Source organism: Pelobates fuscus, chromosome 2 (assembly GCF_036172605.1).
Source record: "Pelobates fuscus isolate aPelFus1 chromosome 2, aPelFus1.pri, whole genome shotgun sequence".
Taxonomy (NCBI): Eukaryota; Metazoa; Chordata; class Amphibia; order Anura; family Pelobatidae; genus Pelobates; species Pelobates fuscus.
Window position 1 is genome coordinate 78,629,833 of NC_086318.1, and position 15,381 is coordinate 78,645,213.

The 15,381-nt window shown below is 41.2% G+C and overlaps 1 protein-coding gene across 2 annotated transcripts in view; it reads right to left on the reverse strand.

Moving 5' to 3' along the window:
• Positions 1-13,151: 13,151 nt before the first annotated feature.
• The window catches only part of FBXO36 (F-box protein 36), a 62,633-nt gene continuing 60,403 nt past the window's right edge, over positions 13,152-15,381 (reverse strand). For both annotated transcript variants that reach the window (XM_063442304.1, XM_063442303.1), the window contains exon 4: positions 13,152-14,104. In XM_063442304.1, the coding sequence (XP_063298374.1) occupies positions 13,916-14,104 (189 nt within the window). In that variant the 3' untranslated portion in view covers positions 13,152-13,915. The remainder of the gene's footprint in view (positions 14,105-15,381) is intronic.

Genomic DNA, 15,381 nt, shown 5'->3' on the forward strand with positions numbered 1-15,381 from the left:
TGAGTATGTTCCTCCTCAGGGAATTAGATGTAGGTACAATACTTTGGTTGGGAGCAGGATTCATTTATGTCTATTTTTTGTTCCTCATGGATTGTATTATGCCAAAACAATTATGATAACAAACTGTTGTGACACATGTACAAGTTGCCTGTAAAATTCTCTTGAGAAATAAGTGTTAAAACATAGCTATTATGAAACTACATTTATGTTATTTTACTGTCATAAATCCTTCTCAAGCGGTTGGCACTCATTGTAAATCTAAATAGGGAATTGTTAAAGGTCAATCAATGTGATATTGCAGTACAGGGCCGCCATCAGGGGGTGACAACCATGACGGTTGTCACGGGCCCGGCGGCCCTGGGGGGCCCGGACTGCTCTGGCAGTCCTGGGCCCCACTTTCCCTCCCTGCACACATAGATAGCGAATATCGCGATCTATGTGTGCAGCCGGGGGCCCCCGGCTCCCTGTTACCACAGAGGGGGCCCAGGCAGCACACAGACTCTTCTCCTCTCGTTTCTACTAATAACTCTCGCGAGACCCGGTTGCCATGGCAACGCTCCGCGGGTCTCGCGAGAGTTATTGGAGGAGAGAGAAGAGGAGAAGCTGTGTGCTGCCTGGGCCCCCTCTGCGGTAACAGGGAAGCCGGGGGGCCCCACCATGCCACCGGACCACCAGGGATGGAAACTCCCCCCTCCCTAGACACAGGTAAGCAGGGAGGGGGGAGAAACAATTTAAATAAATGTATTTTTTTTTAAATTATGTTAAAACGCCCCTCATCCCCCTCACCCCAGATTGCAAATTTACACACATACACTGACACAACACACACACAACACACACACACACACACACTACATACACTGACACAACACACACACACTGCATACACTGACACAACACACACACACTACATACACTGCATACACTGACACAACACACACACTATATACACTAACACAACACACACACACACTATAAACACTAACACAACACACACACTACATACACTAACACAACACACACACACACTATATACACTAACACAACACACACTATATACACTAACACAACACACACCCACACTACATACACTAACACAACACACACACACACACACACTATATACACTAACACACACACACTACATACACTAACACAACACACACACTGCTTACACTGACACAACACCCTACATACACTGACACAACACACACACTACATACACTAACGCAACACACACACTGCATACACTGACACAACACACACACACTGCATACACTGACACAACACACACACACTACATACACTGACACAACACACACACACTACATACACTGACACAACACACACACACTACATACACTGACACAACACACACTACATACACTGACACAACACACACTACATACACTGACACAACACACACACTACATACACTGACACAACACACACACTGCATACACTGACACAACACACACACTGCATACACTGACACAGCACACACTCTGCATACACTGACACAACACACACTCTGCATACACTAACACAACACACACTGCATACACTAACACAACACACACTGCATACACTAACACAACACACACTGCATACACTAATACAACACACACTGCATACACTAACACAACATACATACTGCATACACTAACACAACACACACACACACTGCATACACTAACACACAGTGCATACACTAATACACTAATACAATACACACACTGTATTCACTAATACAACATGCACTCTGCATACACTACACACTAACCCACTCACTGCATCCACTATACTGACACACACTCTGCATTCGCTACATATTAACACACTCTGCATTCACTACACCAGCACACACTCTGCATCCGCTACACACTAACACACTCTCTGCATTCACTACACATTAACACTCTGCATTCACTACACTAACACACACTCTGCATCCGCTACACACTAACACACTCTCTGCATTCACTACACATTAACACACTCTCTGCATTCACTACACTAACACACTTTCTGCATTCACTACACTAACACACTCTCTGCATTCACTACACATTAACACACTCTCTGCATTCACTACAAATTTACACACACACTACATTCATTACACTGACACACTCTAACACACACTCTGCATTTATTACACACTAACACACACTCTGCATTCACTACACTAACATACACTCTGCATCAACTGTACACACAGCATCCACTACACAAACATCTTGTATTCACAGTACACACACTACATCCACCACAAATTAAAACACTCTGCATTCACTATACACAGACACTGCGTCTAATACACACACTACATCCACTACAGACACTGCATCCACTAAACACATTTCATCTAGTACATACAAACACTACATCCACTACACAAACACACACTACATCACTGTACACACACTACATCCACTACTCAAACACTCTGCATTCACTACACATTAACACTCTGCATTCACTACACTAACACACACACTGCATCCGCTACACACTAACACACACTCTGCATCTGCTACACACTAACACACACTCTGCATTCACTACACATTAACACACACTCTGCATTCACTACACATTTACACACACTCTGCATTCACTGCACTAACACACACTCTGCATTCACTAAACTATGCACACACTCTGGATTCACTATACTGACACACACTCTGCATTCACTAAACTATGCACACACTCTGGATTCACTATACTGACACACACTCTGCATTAACTGTACACACAGCATCCACTACACAAACATCCTGTATTCACAGTACACACACTACATCCACCACAAATTGAAACACTCTGCATTCACTATACACAGACACTGCGTCTAATACACACACTGCATCCACTAAACACATTTCATCTAGTACATACAAACACTACATCCACTACACAAACACACACTACATCACTGTACACACACTACATCCACTACTCAAACACACTTTGCGTTCACTATACACACTGCATCCGCTACACAAACACACACTCTGCATTCACTGCACAAACAGTATCTAATACACACAAACTACCTCCATTACACACATTCTAATTCACTTCCACTATACACACCACATTCAGTCCCGCATCATTGTCAGCGGACTAGGTAGGGCGTGGGCGGCCCGGGAGGGAGGGGGCGGGGGGGGCCCAGACCTTGTGCTTTGTCAGGGGCCCCAAAATTTCTGATGGCAGCCCTGTTGCAGTATATGTATTTACAGAGAAAAATGGTCTTCTAATCACAATAGGGGTACACAAATGAACATTGAAAGTGACAAGAAGAAGCATTCTGTCAGTAGGAGAAAGGCAATACTGATATTGATACTTTAGAGAGAGTTCAGAGAAGGGCTACTAAACTGGTTCATGGATTGCAGGATAAAACTTACAAGGAAAGGTTAAAGGATCTTAACATGTATAGCGTGGAGGAAAGATGAGACAGGGGGGATATGATAGAAACCGTTAAATACATAAAGGGAATCAACACAGTAAAGGAGGACACCATATTTAAAAGAAGAAAAACTACCACAACAAGAGGACATAGTCTTAAATTAGAGGGGCAAAGGTTTAAAAATAATATCAGGAAGTATTACTTTACTGAGAGGGTAGTGGATGCATGGAATAGCCGTCCAGCTGAAGTGGTAGAGGTTAACACAGTTAAGGAGTTTAAGCATGCGTGGGATAGGCATAAGGCTATCCTAACTATAAGATAAGGCCAGGGACTAATGAAAGTATTTAGAAAATTGGGCAGACTAGGTGGGCCAAATGGTCCTTATCTGCAGTCACATTCTATGTTTCTATGTCCCTTACTGTTAAATACAATACGTTTGTCCTGGCTCACAATGCACTTTAAAACATATGACCAGTTTTGGTCTACAGACATGTTGCATTTCCTTAATATCAACCTAAAGTAAAGCCCCTTCCCTAGTGACAATTGGTCATAAAATGGGAAAACATGCGCTGAGACCAGTTACGCAAGGGTACTACATTTCATACAAGACTTCAAATTTTACTACTAGCCAGGTCTTAAAGGGAATCTCCAGTGCCAGGAAAACGATCCGTTTTCCTGGCACTGGAGGGTCCCTCTCCCTCCCACCCACCAATCCCCAGGTACTGAAGGGGTGAAAACCCCTTCAGTCACTTACCTGAAGCAGCGGCGATGTCCCTCGCCCCTGTCTCCTCCTCCGCGACGCTCCTCCTCTCCATTGCGTCGGCCGGTGGGCGAGACTGCGCATTAGCACTCCCCATAGGAAAGCATTGAAAATTAATTTCAATGCTTTCCTATGGGGATTTGAGCGACGCTGGAGGTCCTCACACAGAGTGAGGACGTCCAGCGACGTTCTAGCACAGGTTTCCTGTGCTCTGAAGGAGGAAGTGACCTCTAGTGGCTGTCTAGTACCTATGTGGACAGGTGTCTTCATCAGAAAAAGGGAAATTCAATGAAGACACCTGTCCACATAGGTAGCAATAATTACACTTGCAGGGTTAAGAGTAGTGGGAGCTGGCACCCAGAACACTCCAATGGGCAGAAGTGGTCTGGGTGCCTGGAGTGTCCCTTTAAAAGTTACTTGCCACTGTAAGCCATAGCATACTCACTAATGTCTATTGGCAAATGGGAATTTGGAACACTGTGATTGTTTATACCTGGTTGTTATCTATACACATTATTAAACCAGTATATGGAAGGCATTATCATGTAGATTTATCGAAGAAGGTTTGTTATGCCAATATATGTATGATAAGGATACTAATAAACAATATTAGGACTAGTTTAGCAAGATTGGAGTGGTGACAGAGGGTAGAGAGCAGTCTTTATTAGGGAGAGATACCAGGAGAAGAGGGATGTTGGAGTGAAAAAAAAACAACTTATGTAAGTTTTTCAAGCCGCTTTGTGAATGAAGAGCCATCGATTGGCTGAGAGTGTCAGTTGACCGTTCTTAGCCAATCAGCGGCACCCCTGTGTGACGCAGCCATGCTTGTCTATTTTGAAATATTTCAGCAAACAGAAGGACACAGGGCAGAGAGATGTGGCGCTGGAACACAGACTTTGGGGCTAAATTGTTCGCTTACGGTGTAACCCATAAAGGTTAGCGCGTCGAGTGGTTCCATTAGTGTTTTTATAACCAACAAAAACACAGGAAATGATCTCAATAGAAAAATCAAATTATATTATTTGTCAAAAGAAAATGACATTGTTTCAGCTACCTATGGGACAGGTGTCTTCATCAGAAAAAGGGAAATTCAACATTTCCTCTTTTTCTGACTGTAAATGTGAGTTTGAACCACTGAATTGAGGAGGTACGGGGGCCTGTGCATGCAGATAATATATAGCGCTTAGTAGCTCTAGCAGCATGGTACCTTAGAGTGCCTCTGTCTCTGACATCCCATTGTATGTAGACAACTTGTTGTTCTGTATAATGCATTCTAAATTAAAGGAAAATAAAAGTTATGTTTAACACAATACTGGAAGTTGTGAATGAGATATGAGCGCCACCATCTCACCCGAGACACAAGTTTCACATCTCTCTCTTTCTTGAAAGAGTGAGAAAAGCGTTCCATGGTTCACTCCGAGGGATGGTTTACTAGTCTATTATTATATTGTAAAATTAAGTGGAAGCTAATTTACAATCATTTGTGTACAAGGTTCAAGGAAGACTGAGAAAGCAATAGATGAGAGTTCACTTTTGAACTGAATTACCCAAAGGATTAGAAGTAATTGCATTTACTAGGGGTATTAAACGTAGTGAAAGTGTTAGTTGAGTTACTTGATACGGAGTATTATGTAAATTACGAAAAGAGTAAAATACACAACGGAGGCTGGGATTGAAAGCAGGTGGACATCAAAGTATTACTAGCTGTCTGCAGTTTAGGAGAAATTGTGACTCCTGACCTATAAATACCAAAATTTAGTAGAGGTAGTTGATTCTGTACCCTCGCCATCATGTGACTGTGATCCAGGGGGGTCTGCATGGTATATCAGATAATAATGTCAGTCCTTGCTGTTCCAAAGTGGCAGATCTGTTCCAGTGCTAGTACACAAACCTGCACCTCCCCACTAACTTTCTCCTTTTGGATTCAATACAGCCATATCCTGCAGTGTTTGTTCAGGTATTCACTTGTTATGGTTACTTGAAAATTTTCTTAACCCTTTTATTCCTGGAGTACTTAGCAAAATGCAATAAGGAGAAATCCACCATGGTTATCAGACCAAACTGCATCTTTCCCTTTAGATTTTATTCATAACCCACGTTTGTATAAAAAAAAAAACCAAGAGGAGATATATGAGTACGACCACAATAAAATGTGAGTTAGTGTGTCAGTGAACATTACTCCTACAACGTATATGCTACACAGAACTGTGATCTGCGTGGTCAATATGAATTAAAATGGCGGGATTGTGCAAATGTTTTCATTGCTTTTTTTAATTTCTGGGATGCAAATATATAGCTACATTACTGTACGAGCCATTGTTTTCTTAATAACAAAGCACAATAAAATGATTATATTTATGGCAGTGTGCGACTTTATTTCCTCTGTTTATGGTACATTTCTGATACTGTAACTATGCTATACACTGTTAGAATTTGTCTGGCACAAATGGAAAACAGAAAATGAAGTATTTTTTAAGCCTTGAGGCCTTTCTTCCATCACATGTCCTAACTGAACTAATGTTTCAGAAATAGGTTTCAGTTGAATAATGTCAACATTTTTTTGTTGAAATTGGAATGGCTATTTACACAAGACTAAAGTCTTTCAAACAAACTTTAAATATCAGATGAAAATCATTACGGGGTATTTCACATGGTACCTGTATCTGAAATGTCACCTGTGGTTCTATAGCTTTGATATACAGTATCATGTTTGTTCTTTCACACCTGAGTCAAAATTATTGCAAACGAGTTTTAAATAAGTAAACAATTATGTGAAAAAAATCAATATCAAAGATTAATCATGTGTACATGCAGATTGTAATTGACACAGGTACTGGATATTATTTTTTATTTGTGACGCTAAAGCCGAAATTTAACAGGCCTCCCAACCATTCTGATTTCGGCAGTATAGTCCATATTTTCGGGTCCTGAAAACACCATGCATTCATTAAGCTAATTTTTTTTTCTCTCTTTTTTTATTTTGCGGCCTGATGCTACAACTGTTTAATTTTTTCTTGCGCATCTGTCTGCACTCAATACCCCATAATGACAAAGCAAACAACAGATTTTGAAAACTTTACAAATTTATTAAAGGAACACTATAGTCACCTAAACAACTTTAGCTTAATGAAGCAGTTTTAGTGTATAGATCATGCCTCTCAGGTTTCACTGCTCAATCCACTGCCATTTAGGAGTTAAATCACGTTGTTTCTGTTTATGCAGCCCTAGCCACACCTACCCTGGCTATGATTGACAGAGCCTGCATGAAAAAAAAAACTGGTTTCACTTTCAATCAGATGTAATTTACCTTAAACAATTGTAAATCTTTCTTTTATTGAGGCATTTGTGAGGGATACAGAATAGAAAAAGGGAAATGCGTGGGTAATCATCAAAGTGGATTTGTACAGCGAAAACAGTATGAATTACATTTCCATAATGGTATTGCCTCATTTTTATGTTTTTGTGAGTCAGTAAATGAGAACGCAATTTAAACAGGTTAACAGTAAGTGCTACATGACAGGTACGATCTTGTCATCATAGGCAGTTATACAGGAACGTATAGGCTGAGTGTCATGAGCTAAGGCTGATCTGTTAGAGCTAAACAAAAGCAGACGTGTTAAACAAGACAGAGCAAAGCAAAGCTCTACCAGAGAGAGTATATACAAAGTATAAGTTAAGTTATATGTGATTGGTGTGTGTGACAGGTTATCTCTCGCTTTAGTGTGTGTGTGACAGGTTATCTCTCGCTTTAGTCTGTGTGTGACAGGTTATCTCTCGCTTTAGTGTGTGTGTGACAGGTTATCTCTCGCTTTAGTGTGTGTGTGACAGGTTATCCCTCGCTTTAGTGTGTGTGTGACAGGTTATCCCTCGCTTTAGTGTGTGTGTGACAGGTTATCCCTCGCTTTAGTGTGTGTGTGACAGGTTATCTCTCGCTTTAGTGTGTGTGTGACAGGTTATCTCTCGCTTTAGTGTGTGTGTAACAGGTTATCTCTCGCTTTAGTGTGTGCGTGACAGGTTATCTTTCGCTTTAGTGTGTGTGTGACAGGTTATCTTTCGCTTTAGTGTGTGTGTGACAGGTTATCTCTCGCTTTAGTGTGTGTGTGACTGGTTATATCTCGCTTTAGTGTGTGTGTGACAGGTTATTCCTCGCTTTAGTGTGTGTGTGACAGGTTATAAATTACATATCCGCCATGCTTGTTGCCGCTTCATGTTGTGTGCTTTTCAGTGCAGTCCCCCACCGCACCCTCTCTGGTCTCAGTTTGCCTCCCTGATGTGGACCGCGATCACCCCCGACGGTCCAGGGGGGGGAGTAACGGGGCTCCTGTTTGTTAAACATCGGAATCATGTGGCGCCGGACCGGGAGATCAGCCGCCTCTCCCGCTCTACGAGCGCCAGGCCTCATGTCAGAAGTCAGTCGGCCAGCCGGCCTCAGATTAGTTGCAGACCTCGGTGTCCGGTTAGTGCCCGTTTGTGGGTCAGGTAAGTCTATTTGGGTTGCCAGGTTTGAGTTATTTAGGGCCAGAAACTACAGAATTTGCTCTATTGTCTGAGGAGCTCTGCAGTAGCACGTCTGCCTTCCATGCTGGTCAGGCCCCGCCCCCCTACCTTAAACAATTGTATCTATTTTCTCTGTAAATTTAACTTTAATCACATACAGGAGGCTCTTGCAGGGTCTAGCAAGCTATTAACATAGCAGGGGATATGAAAATCTAAATTAAACAGAACTTGCAATAAAGGGTCCTGGGTTGGGTGAGGTGGTTATTTCCCCCCTTTTCCTCCCAGGATTCCTTTATACATCTTTAGGATTTAAAAATGTTTATGTTCATAAAGCATCAGGACAGGTACGAATGCATCAAGAGTTACTGTAAGTTTTTTCATATTTTAGTTTCCCCCCCTCCCCTACCCCTTTTTATTTACGTCCTCCCAGCCTTCCTACCTTTAGGAGTGCTGCTGTGGATTCTTTCACTGGGGTCTAGTGTGGGGCTTGTGTAATATTTAGTGATGCAGGGGCCAGAGTGACATCATAACACAGCTCCCGGCATCAATACATGACCTGAATAAGTTTTTAAATATGTGTTCTAATCTATGAAACTGGTTTATGTGGGAAAACTTCAAGAACCAATGAGAAAAATTGTTTATAGGGATACTGAAGTGCCAGGAATATAAAACAGTATTCCTGGTCCTACCGATCACTTGTGCCCATTCACAAGAAAGGTAATAGGGAGGAGTCGGGCAACTATAGGCCAGTAAGCCTTACTTCAGTAGTGGGGAAAGTGATGGAAACCATGTTAAAGGATAGGATTGTTGAACATCTAAAATCGCATGGATTTCAAGATCAGAGACAACATGGATTTACTTCAGGGAGATCATGTCAAACTAATCTTATTGATTTTTTTGATTGGGTAACTAAAATTATAGATCAGGGTGGTGCAGTAGACTTTGCTTACCTAGATTTCAGTAAGGCTTTTGACACTGTTGCACATAGAAAGCTTATCAATAAACTACAATCTTTGAGTTTGGATTCCAATATTGTTGAATGGGTAAGGCAGTGGCTGAGTGACAGGCAACAGAGGGTTGTAGTCAATGGAGTATGTTCGAAGCTTGGGCTTGTCACCAGTGGGGTACCTCAGGGATCTGTACTTGGACCCATTCTCTTTAATATTTTTATTAGTGATATTGCAGAAGATCTTGATGGTAAGGTATGTCTTTTTGCTGATGATACTAAGATATGTAACAGGGTTTATGTTCCAGGAGGGATAAGCCACATGGCTAATAATTTAGGTAAACTAGAAAAATGGTCAGAGTTGTGCCAACTGACATTTAATGTGGATAAGTGCAAGTTAATGCATTTTGGACGTAAAAACCCATGGGCAGAGTACAGAATATTTGATAGAGTCCTAACCTCAACATCTGAGGAAAGGGATTTAGGGGTGATTATTTCTGATGACTTAAAGGTAGGCAGACAATGTAATAGAGCAGCAGGAAATGCTAGCAGAATGCTTGGTTGTATAGAGAGAGGCATTAGCAGTAGAAAGAGGGAAGTGCTCATGCCATTGTACAGAACACTGGTGAGACCTCACTTGGAGTATTGTACGCAGTACTGGAGACCGTATCTTCAGAAGGATATTGATACCTTAGAGAGAGTTCAGAGAAGGGCTACTAAACTTGTTCATGGATTGCAGGATAAAACTTACAAGGAAAGGTTAAAGGATCTTAACATGTATAGCTTGGAGGAAAGACGAGACAGGGGGGATATGATAGAAACATTTAAATACATAAAGGGAATAAACACAGTAAAGGAGTAGACTATATTTAAAAGAAGAAAAACTACCACAACAAGAGGACATAGTCTTAAATTAGAGGGACAAAGGTTTAAAAATAATATCAGGAAGTATTACTTTACTGAGAGGGTAGTGGATGCATGGAATAGCCTTCCAGCTGAAGTGGGAGAGGTTAACACAGTAAAGGAGTTTAAGCATGCGTGGGATAGGCATAAGGCTATCCTAACTATAAGATAAGGCCAGGGACTAATGAAAGTATTTAGAAAATTGGGCAGACTAGATGGGCCGAATGGTTCTTATCTGCCGCCACATTCTATGTTTCTATGTTTCTCCCCACTCCCTCCCTGGTAGACAGCCACTGAGAGTAGACTTAATGCTGCAATGTAAACATTGCAGAACTAGGTGCAAAAGGGACACAGCACCCAGACCACTTTAATGAGCTGAACCAAAACAGGGCTCGACAAATCACTGGCGCCAGGTTGTCATGGCGACCAGGAAATTTGTCCTGGTGCCTGGGATTTATGAGCCTGTTCAACCCTCGAGGTGACCGGCTGCCTGAGAGCTGAGGCAGGCAGTCGGCTCATGGTGGGCTGAGGCAGACGGGGAGCGGCAGCCAGCTCGTGGAGAGCTGAGAGAGGGAGGCGGGCTGCCGGCACATTGATAGCTGAGGGAGGGATAGAGGTGGGAGGCTGATGGAGGCGGGCGGTTTACTGAGCACAGAGGCGGCAGGGGAGGGAGTTGTGATCTCCCTGCTCTGCTCCCTCGCGCCCCTTGCCGTGATGCCGGGTTATGACATCACTCCGGCCCCCCGCTCTCTAAACAGTGCGCGAGAGGGAGCTGTGCAGGGAGATGACAGCAACCCCACTTCACCTCAGGGAAAGCCTATACACTCCAGCTCTCCCAAACATAGGGAGACTGGCTGGATTTAAATTAAAATAAAAAAAGTAATTATTTGTGAGTGAATGTCTGTCTGTCTGTGAGTGGATGTGTCTGTAAGTGTGTGTTTCTGTCTGAATGTAAATGTGTGTGTCTGTCGGGAAGCACCTCTACAAGTTGTTTAAGTGACTGTCGCTAGAGTTGTCACCAGGCAGCAATATAAAGACTGCCTTTTGTCTGAAAAGTCAGTGTTTACATTACAAAGCATGCAGCGACAGGAGATAGACTTCAGAACAACTATATTACGCTGTAGTGGTTCTGGTGACTTTAGTGTCCCTTTAAGAATAGGTTTTTTGGCGTTGAAAAACCTGGCTCCTAACTTTTTTAGCTGGCTCCTGGATTCCAAGCAAATTTGTCAATTCCTGAACAAAAACAAATGTACAAACAAACTTGCAAAGCTGCAGAACACAGAATAGGAAGCCAACATCCTACAATGGTGTAGAAATTAAGAATACGTAACCATAGCAGTATACAATGGATATTGTTCACAGTAGGTTGATAGTTGCGCTTCAGACGAACATATAAGTATAACAACATGTTTGTAAGACAAAAAAGAACAAATAAGGTCCAGTGGTGGAGTATATTTCTATATTTGGACAGAAATATGTGTGGAGAGCCATTTATATTTGATGAAGTTTGACACCAGCTCTGAGATATTGATAGGAACAACTCCCGCTTAAGGAATATCTTCTTGCATTCAGTATTAGTCCTCACCAAGACAGAAAACATAGAGTGGAACATAGGAATAGTATAAATAGCATATTATATATAGCAGTTCTGGATAATAATGTAAGTATATAGTGTATGCACTCACATGTTAAAGAGCCGTGAATGGCTCCAATTGATCATCATATAGTGATACAATCCCCATTTTCAGATTTTTCAACTCAAACATAGCCAATAGTATCATGGAAAACAGGGCACAAAATATAGTGCTCTCTGCTTGAAAAATGCGTGCTGTGAAAATAAGAATGTTACCTACATATTTCTGAGCATATTTATGTGATGCTCAATCCTTGAGGCTTTAGTGGATAACATCCCCACTATGGATATAGCTGAGGAAGTGTTAACAGATGAGAGGGAATCCAGGAGTAGAATTAAAAAACAATTAAAAAAAATATAAATACTATTACATAAAAAAACTAATGTGTTTTGCATGTAAAAAGTTTTTTCAACGTATAATGAAGCCTTTTTGTGGTGAAACGCATTAGTGTTGGGTTGTGTAGGTTATGTGATTCGCATCAGTGACCCACCTTTTTACCCTGCCCTTTGGCATCATGTTTCATTAGAGGCTGCTGTTAGGGGGGTATGGATTTGCTTGAAAGATGAAAAAAAGAGATCAGCATAGGGTATATGGTTTCTTGAGTTGCATCCTGTGAGTTTCTTTCCAGCACCACCTGCACTAGCATCATGATGCTTAGAAGGTATGACTATTTTAGTGGTTTCTGTCGATAAGGTTTTGTAATCAGGCCAATCGTAATTGTCAGCACCAGGCCCAATGGGCTCTTAAATGGGCCCTGGCTTCATTAATGCAGAACCAAGAATATGTACCCATAATTATATTCATGCAGAAACTATAAAAGGATAACCAAGTTAACATGAACCAATAGCAAGGAATAACAGTATGCTTTTGGCAGAAGAAAAATGTAACCAAAACAGTATGCGTGAAGAATACATAACCATAACAGTATGCATTTTGCACAAAGAATGCGTAACCATAAGTTAATGTATTTAGCATTAAAAAAAGTGTGACCATAACTATATGCAGTTAGTACAAAGAATGTGTGACCATAACGGTTTGTAAACAAGAAGAAAAGACTGTGGATCTGTTAACAAATAAAACATAACTTTTATTCCATCTTTAATAAAAATTATTGAGAAAATGTATTTTAAGAAAACAAATTGTGTTTCTAATCCAATCACCCTCAATAAGCGAACAGGATGAGAGAATGTACTTAACACGTAACAGGGAAACAACATTCATCCTGTTTGCTGTGTTCAGACATGGCACACATAGCATCATCATGTGTCCCATGAGAAGCAGTAACATTAAACAAATATAAAAATATAAACAATGGTAAACAATACAATTTTGGCTTTTGACTTTTTTAGTGGGCAAAGTGATCATCTGTTACATTATAAACAGAAAGCATAGTACCCACATATATATAAATCTCTATCCAAGAGCTTAATGTCATTGGACTTTAAGGCACAACGTGCATTATCTTAGGTATTACAGGTCAGTACAGAAAAAGGCTAACAGTATATGTCGTATGCTAAGAAAAACATTAAAATTACAGCAAAGAAAATAAAAAACTAAAAACTGGAAGTCAATTAAAAACTCCAGTTCCATTTTCAGGCATACATAGTCCATATCCTTAGTTTTTAGAGAAACAAAATGGCATTTGAGTAGTGGGGAATGATTATAGTAGAAGACTATATGGGGTTGTTACATTGTGTAAGTTATATGTAGTAGGACACACTATCTTTCTTCATAGGCATCTTTGGCAATAGTGGATCAAATTAGTCCACAAGATCTTGATTCTCTTCCTGTCTTTTCTTCATCCTCCGGAGTTGTAATTGCAGTTGTAGTTTGTTGGTGAAGAAGAGTTGTTTCCATCCTATATCCAGCGCAAGAGCCCTCATCTCTGGTGTAACTCTGTCACAAGATTGCTCCACAATGTGTTCCCACAAATTATCTGAATTAGAGATCTGTTTAATAAACAAAATGAAGAGCAAAGTTTATTTATAAAGACATATTGTAAAAAAATTTGAGAGTCAACACTTCCTCTAAAAAGCCTGAAAAGATTGTATACCAAAGTCACCCTATGGTCCCCACATTGTTGGGCTTTGGCTTGAACTGGAGGATAACTACACAAGCTCCTGGGAGTTTGAACCATTACATGGATCGTCATATGACTTGAAGACTGCATTGAGTTAAACTAGACATGTACTGGTTTATCTCACAGTACTTCATGTACCTCCTCTATTGCAGGTGATGACCAGGATATTGTCACCAGGACAGACACTGAACTTTAAAAGGCTCAAGTAAGGAAACAGCCATCAGGTGTTCTGAGTGAGCTACCTCACATGTAGTAAACTTTATATGATGTGACATTGAGTTGTTCTCGAGTAAGCCACCATTCATTGGCGGAGAGGCAGGACAAGAAAATGTCAGCACTACAAAGTGATAGGCTACTGATGGAAAGAACATGAACAGAAGTTGTCAGGAAGAATAGAACTGGTTGATGGTGACATTGGTTTTAATGATTATGATACAGTGTACGATAAGAATCAGTTTCAGGGAAACAGAAATAAACAGTGAATGGGAAGGTCCATTTCAAATTGTTCCATTACAATTTTCTTTGGCATAACTTAACCCCTTAACGACGAGTGACGGACGAGGTCCGTCACTCAGGGGAATGCGTTAATGACGAGTGACGGACCTCGTCCGTCACCCGTTAAAATTAACCCCAGATCGCCGCAATCGCGGCGATCGCGGGGTTAATGGTGCTCCGGTCTGCCTCTGCATTAGAGGCAGACCGGGAGCACCGGATCGGGCTGCCCTAGTACATGTGCCTGCTCTGACAGCATGTCTGAGCGGGCACATGTGCTGTGTATACTCACCTCCGCCTCCCTGCACTTCCTGGTTCTGTGTGAAGTGCAGGGAGACGGATCTTCAGTGATCCTGCCCCCTGGTGGAAAGAAAACATAGTAAAATTAAAATCCCACCCCCCTTTACCCCCCCTTTACCCATTTTAATAAAAAATTAACCCCTTCCCTGCCAATTGATCACTGACTACAGTGATCAATTGGCAGGGATTACATTTTACTAAGATCTGATTTTTTTTTTTAAACCCCTGAGGGTTAATTCTTTTTTTTTTTAACCCTCAGGGGTTCAATTTATTTTATTAATTAATTTAAATATTTTAAAATTATAAATTTAGCTAGCTGGGGAGGGTGGAAGTTAGTGGGGAATTGGGGGATTT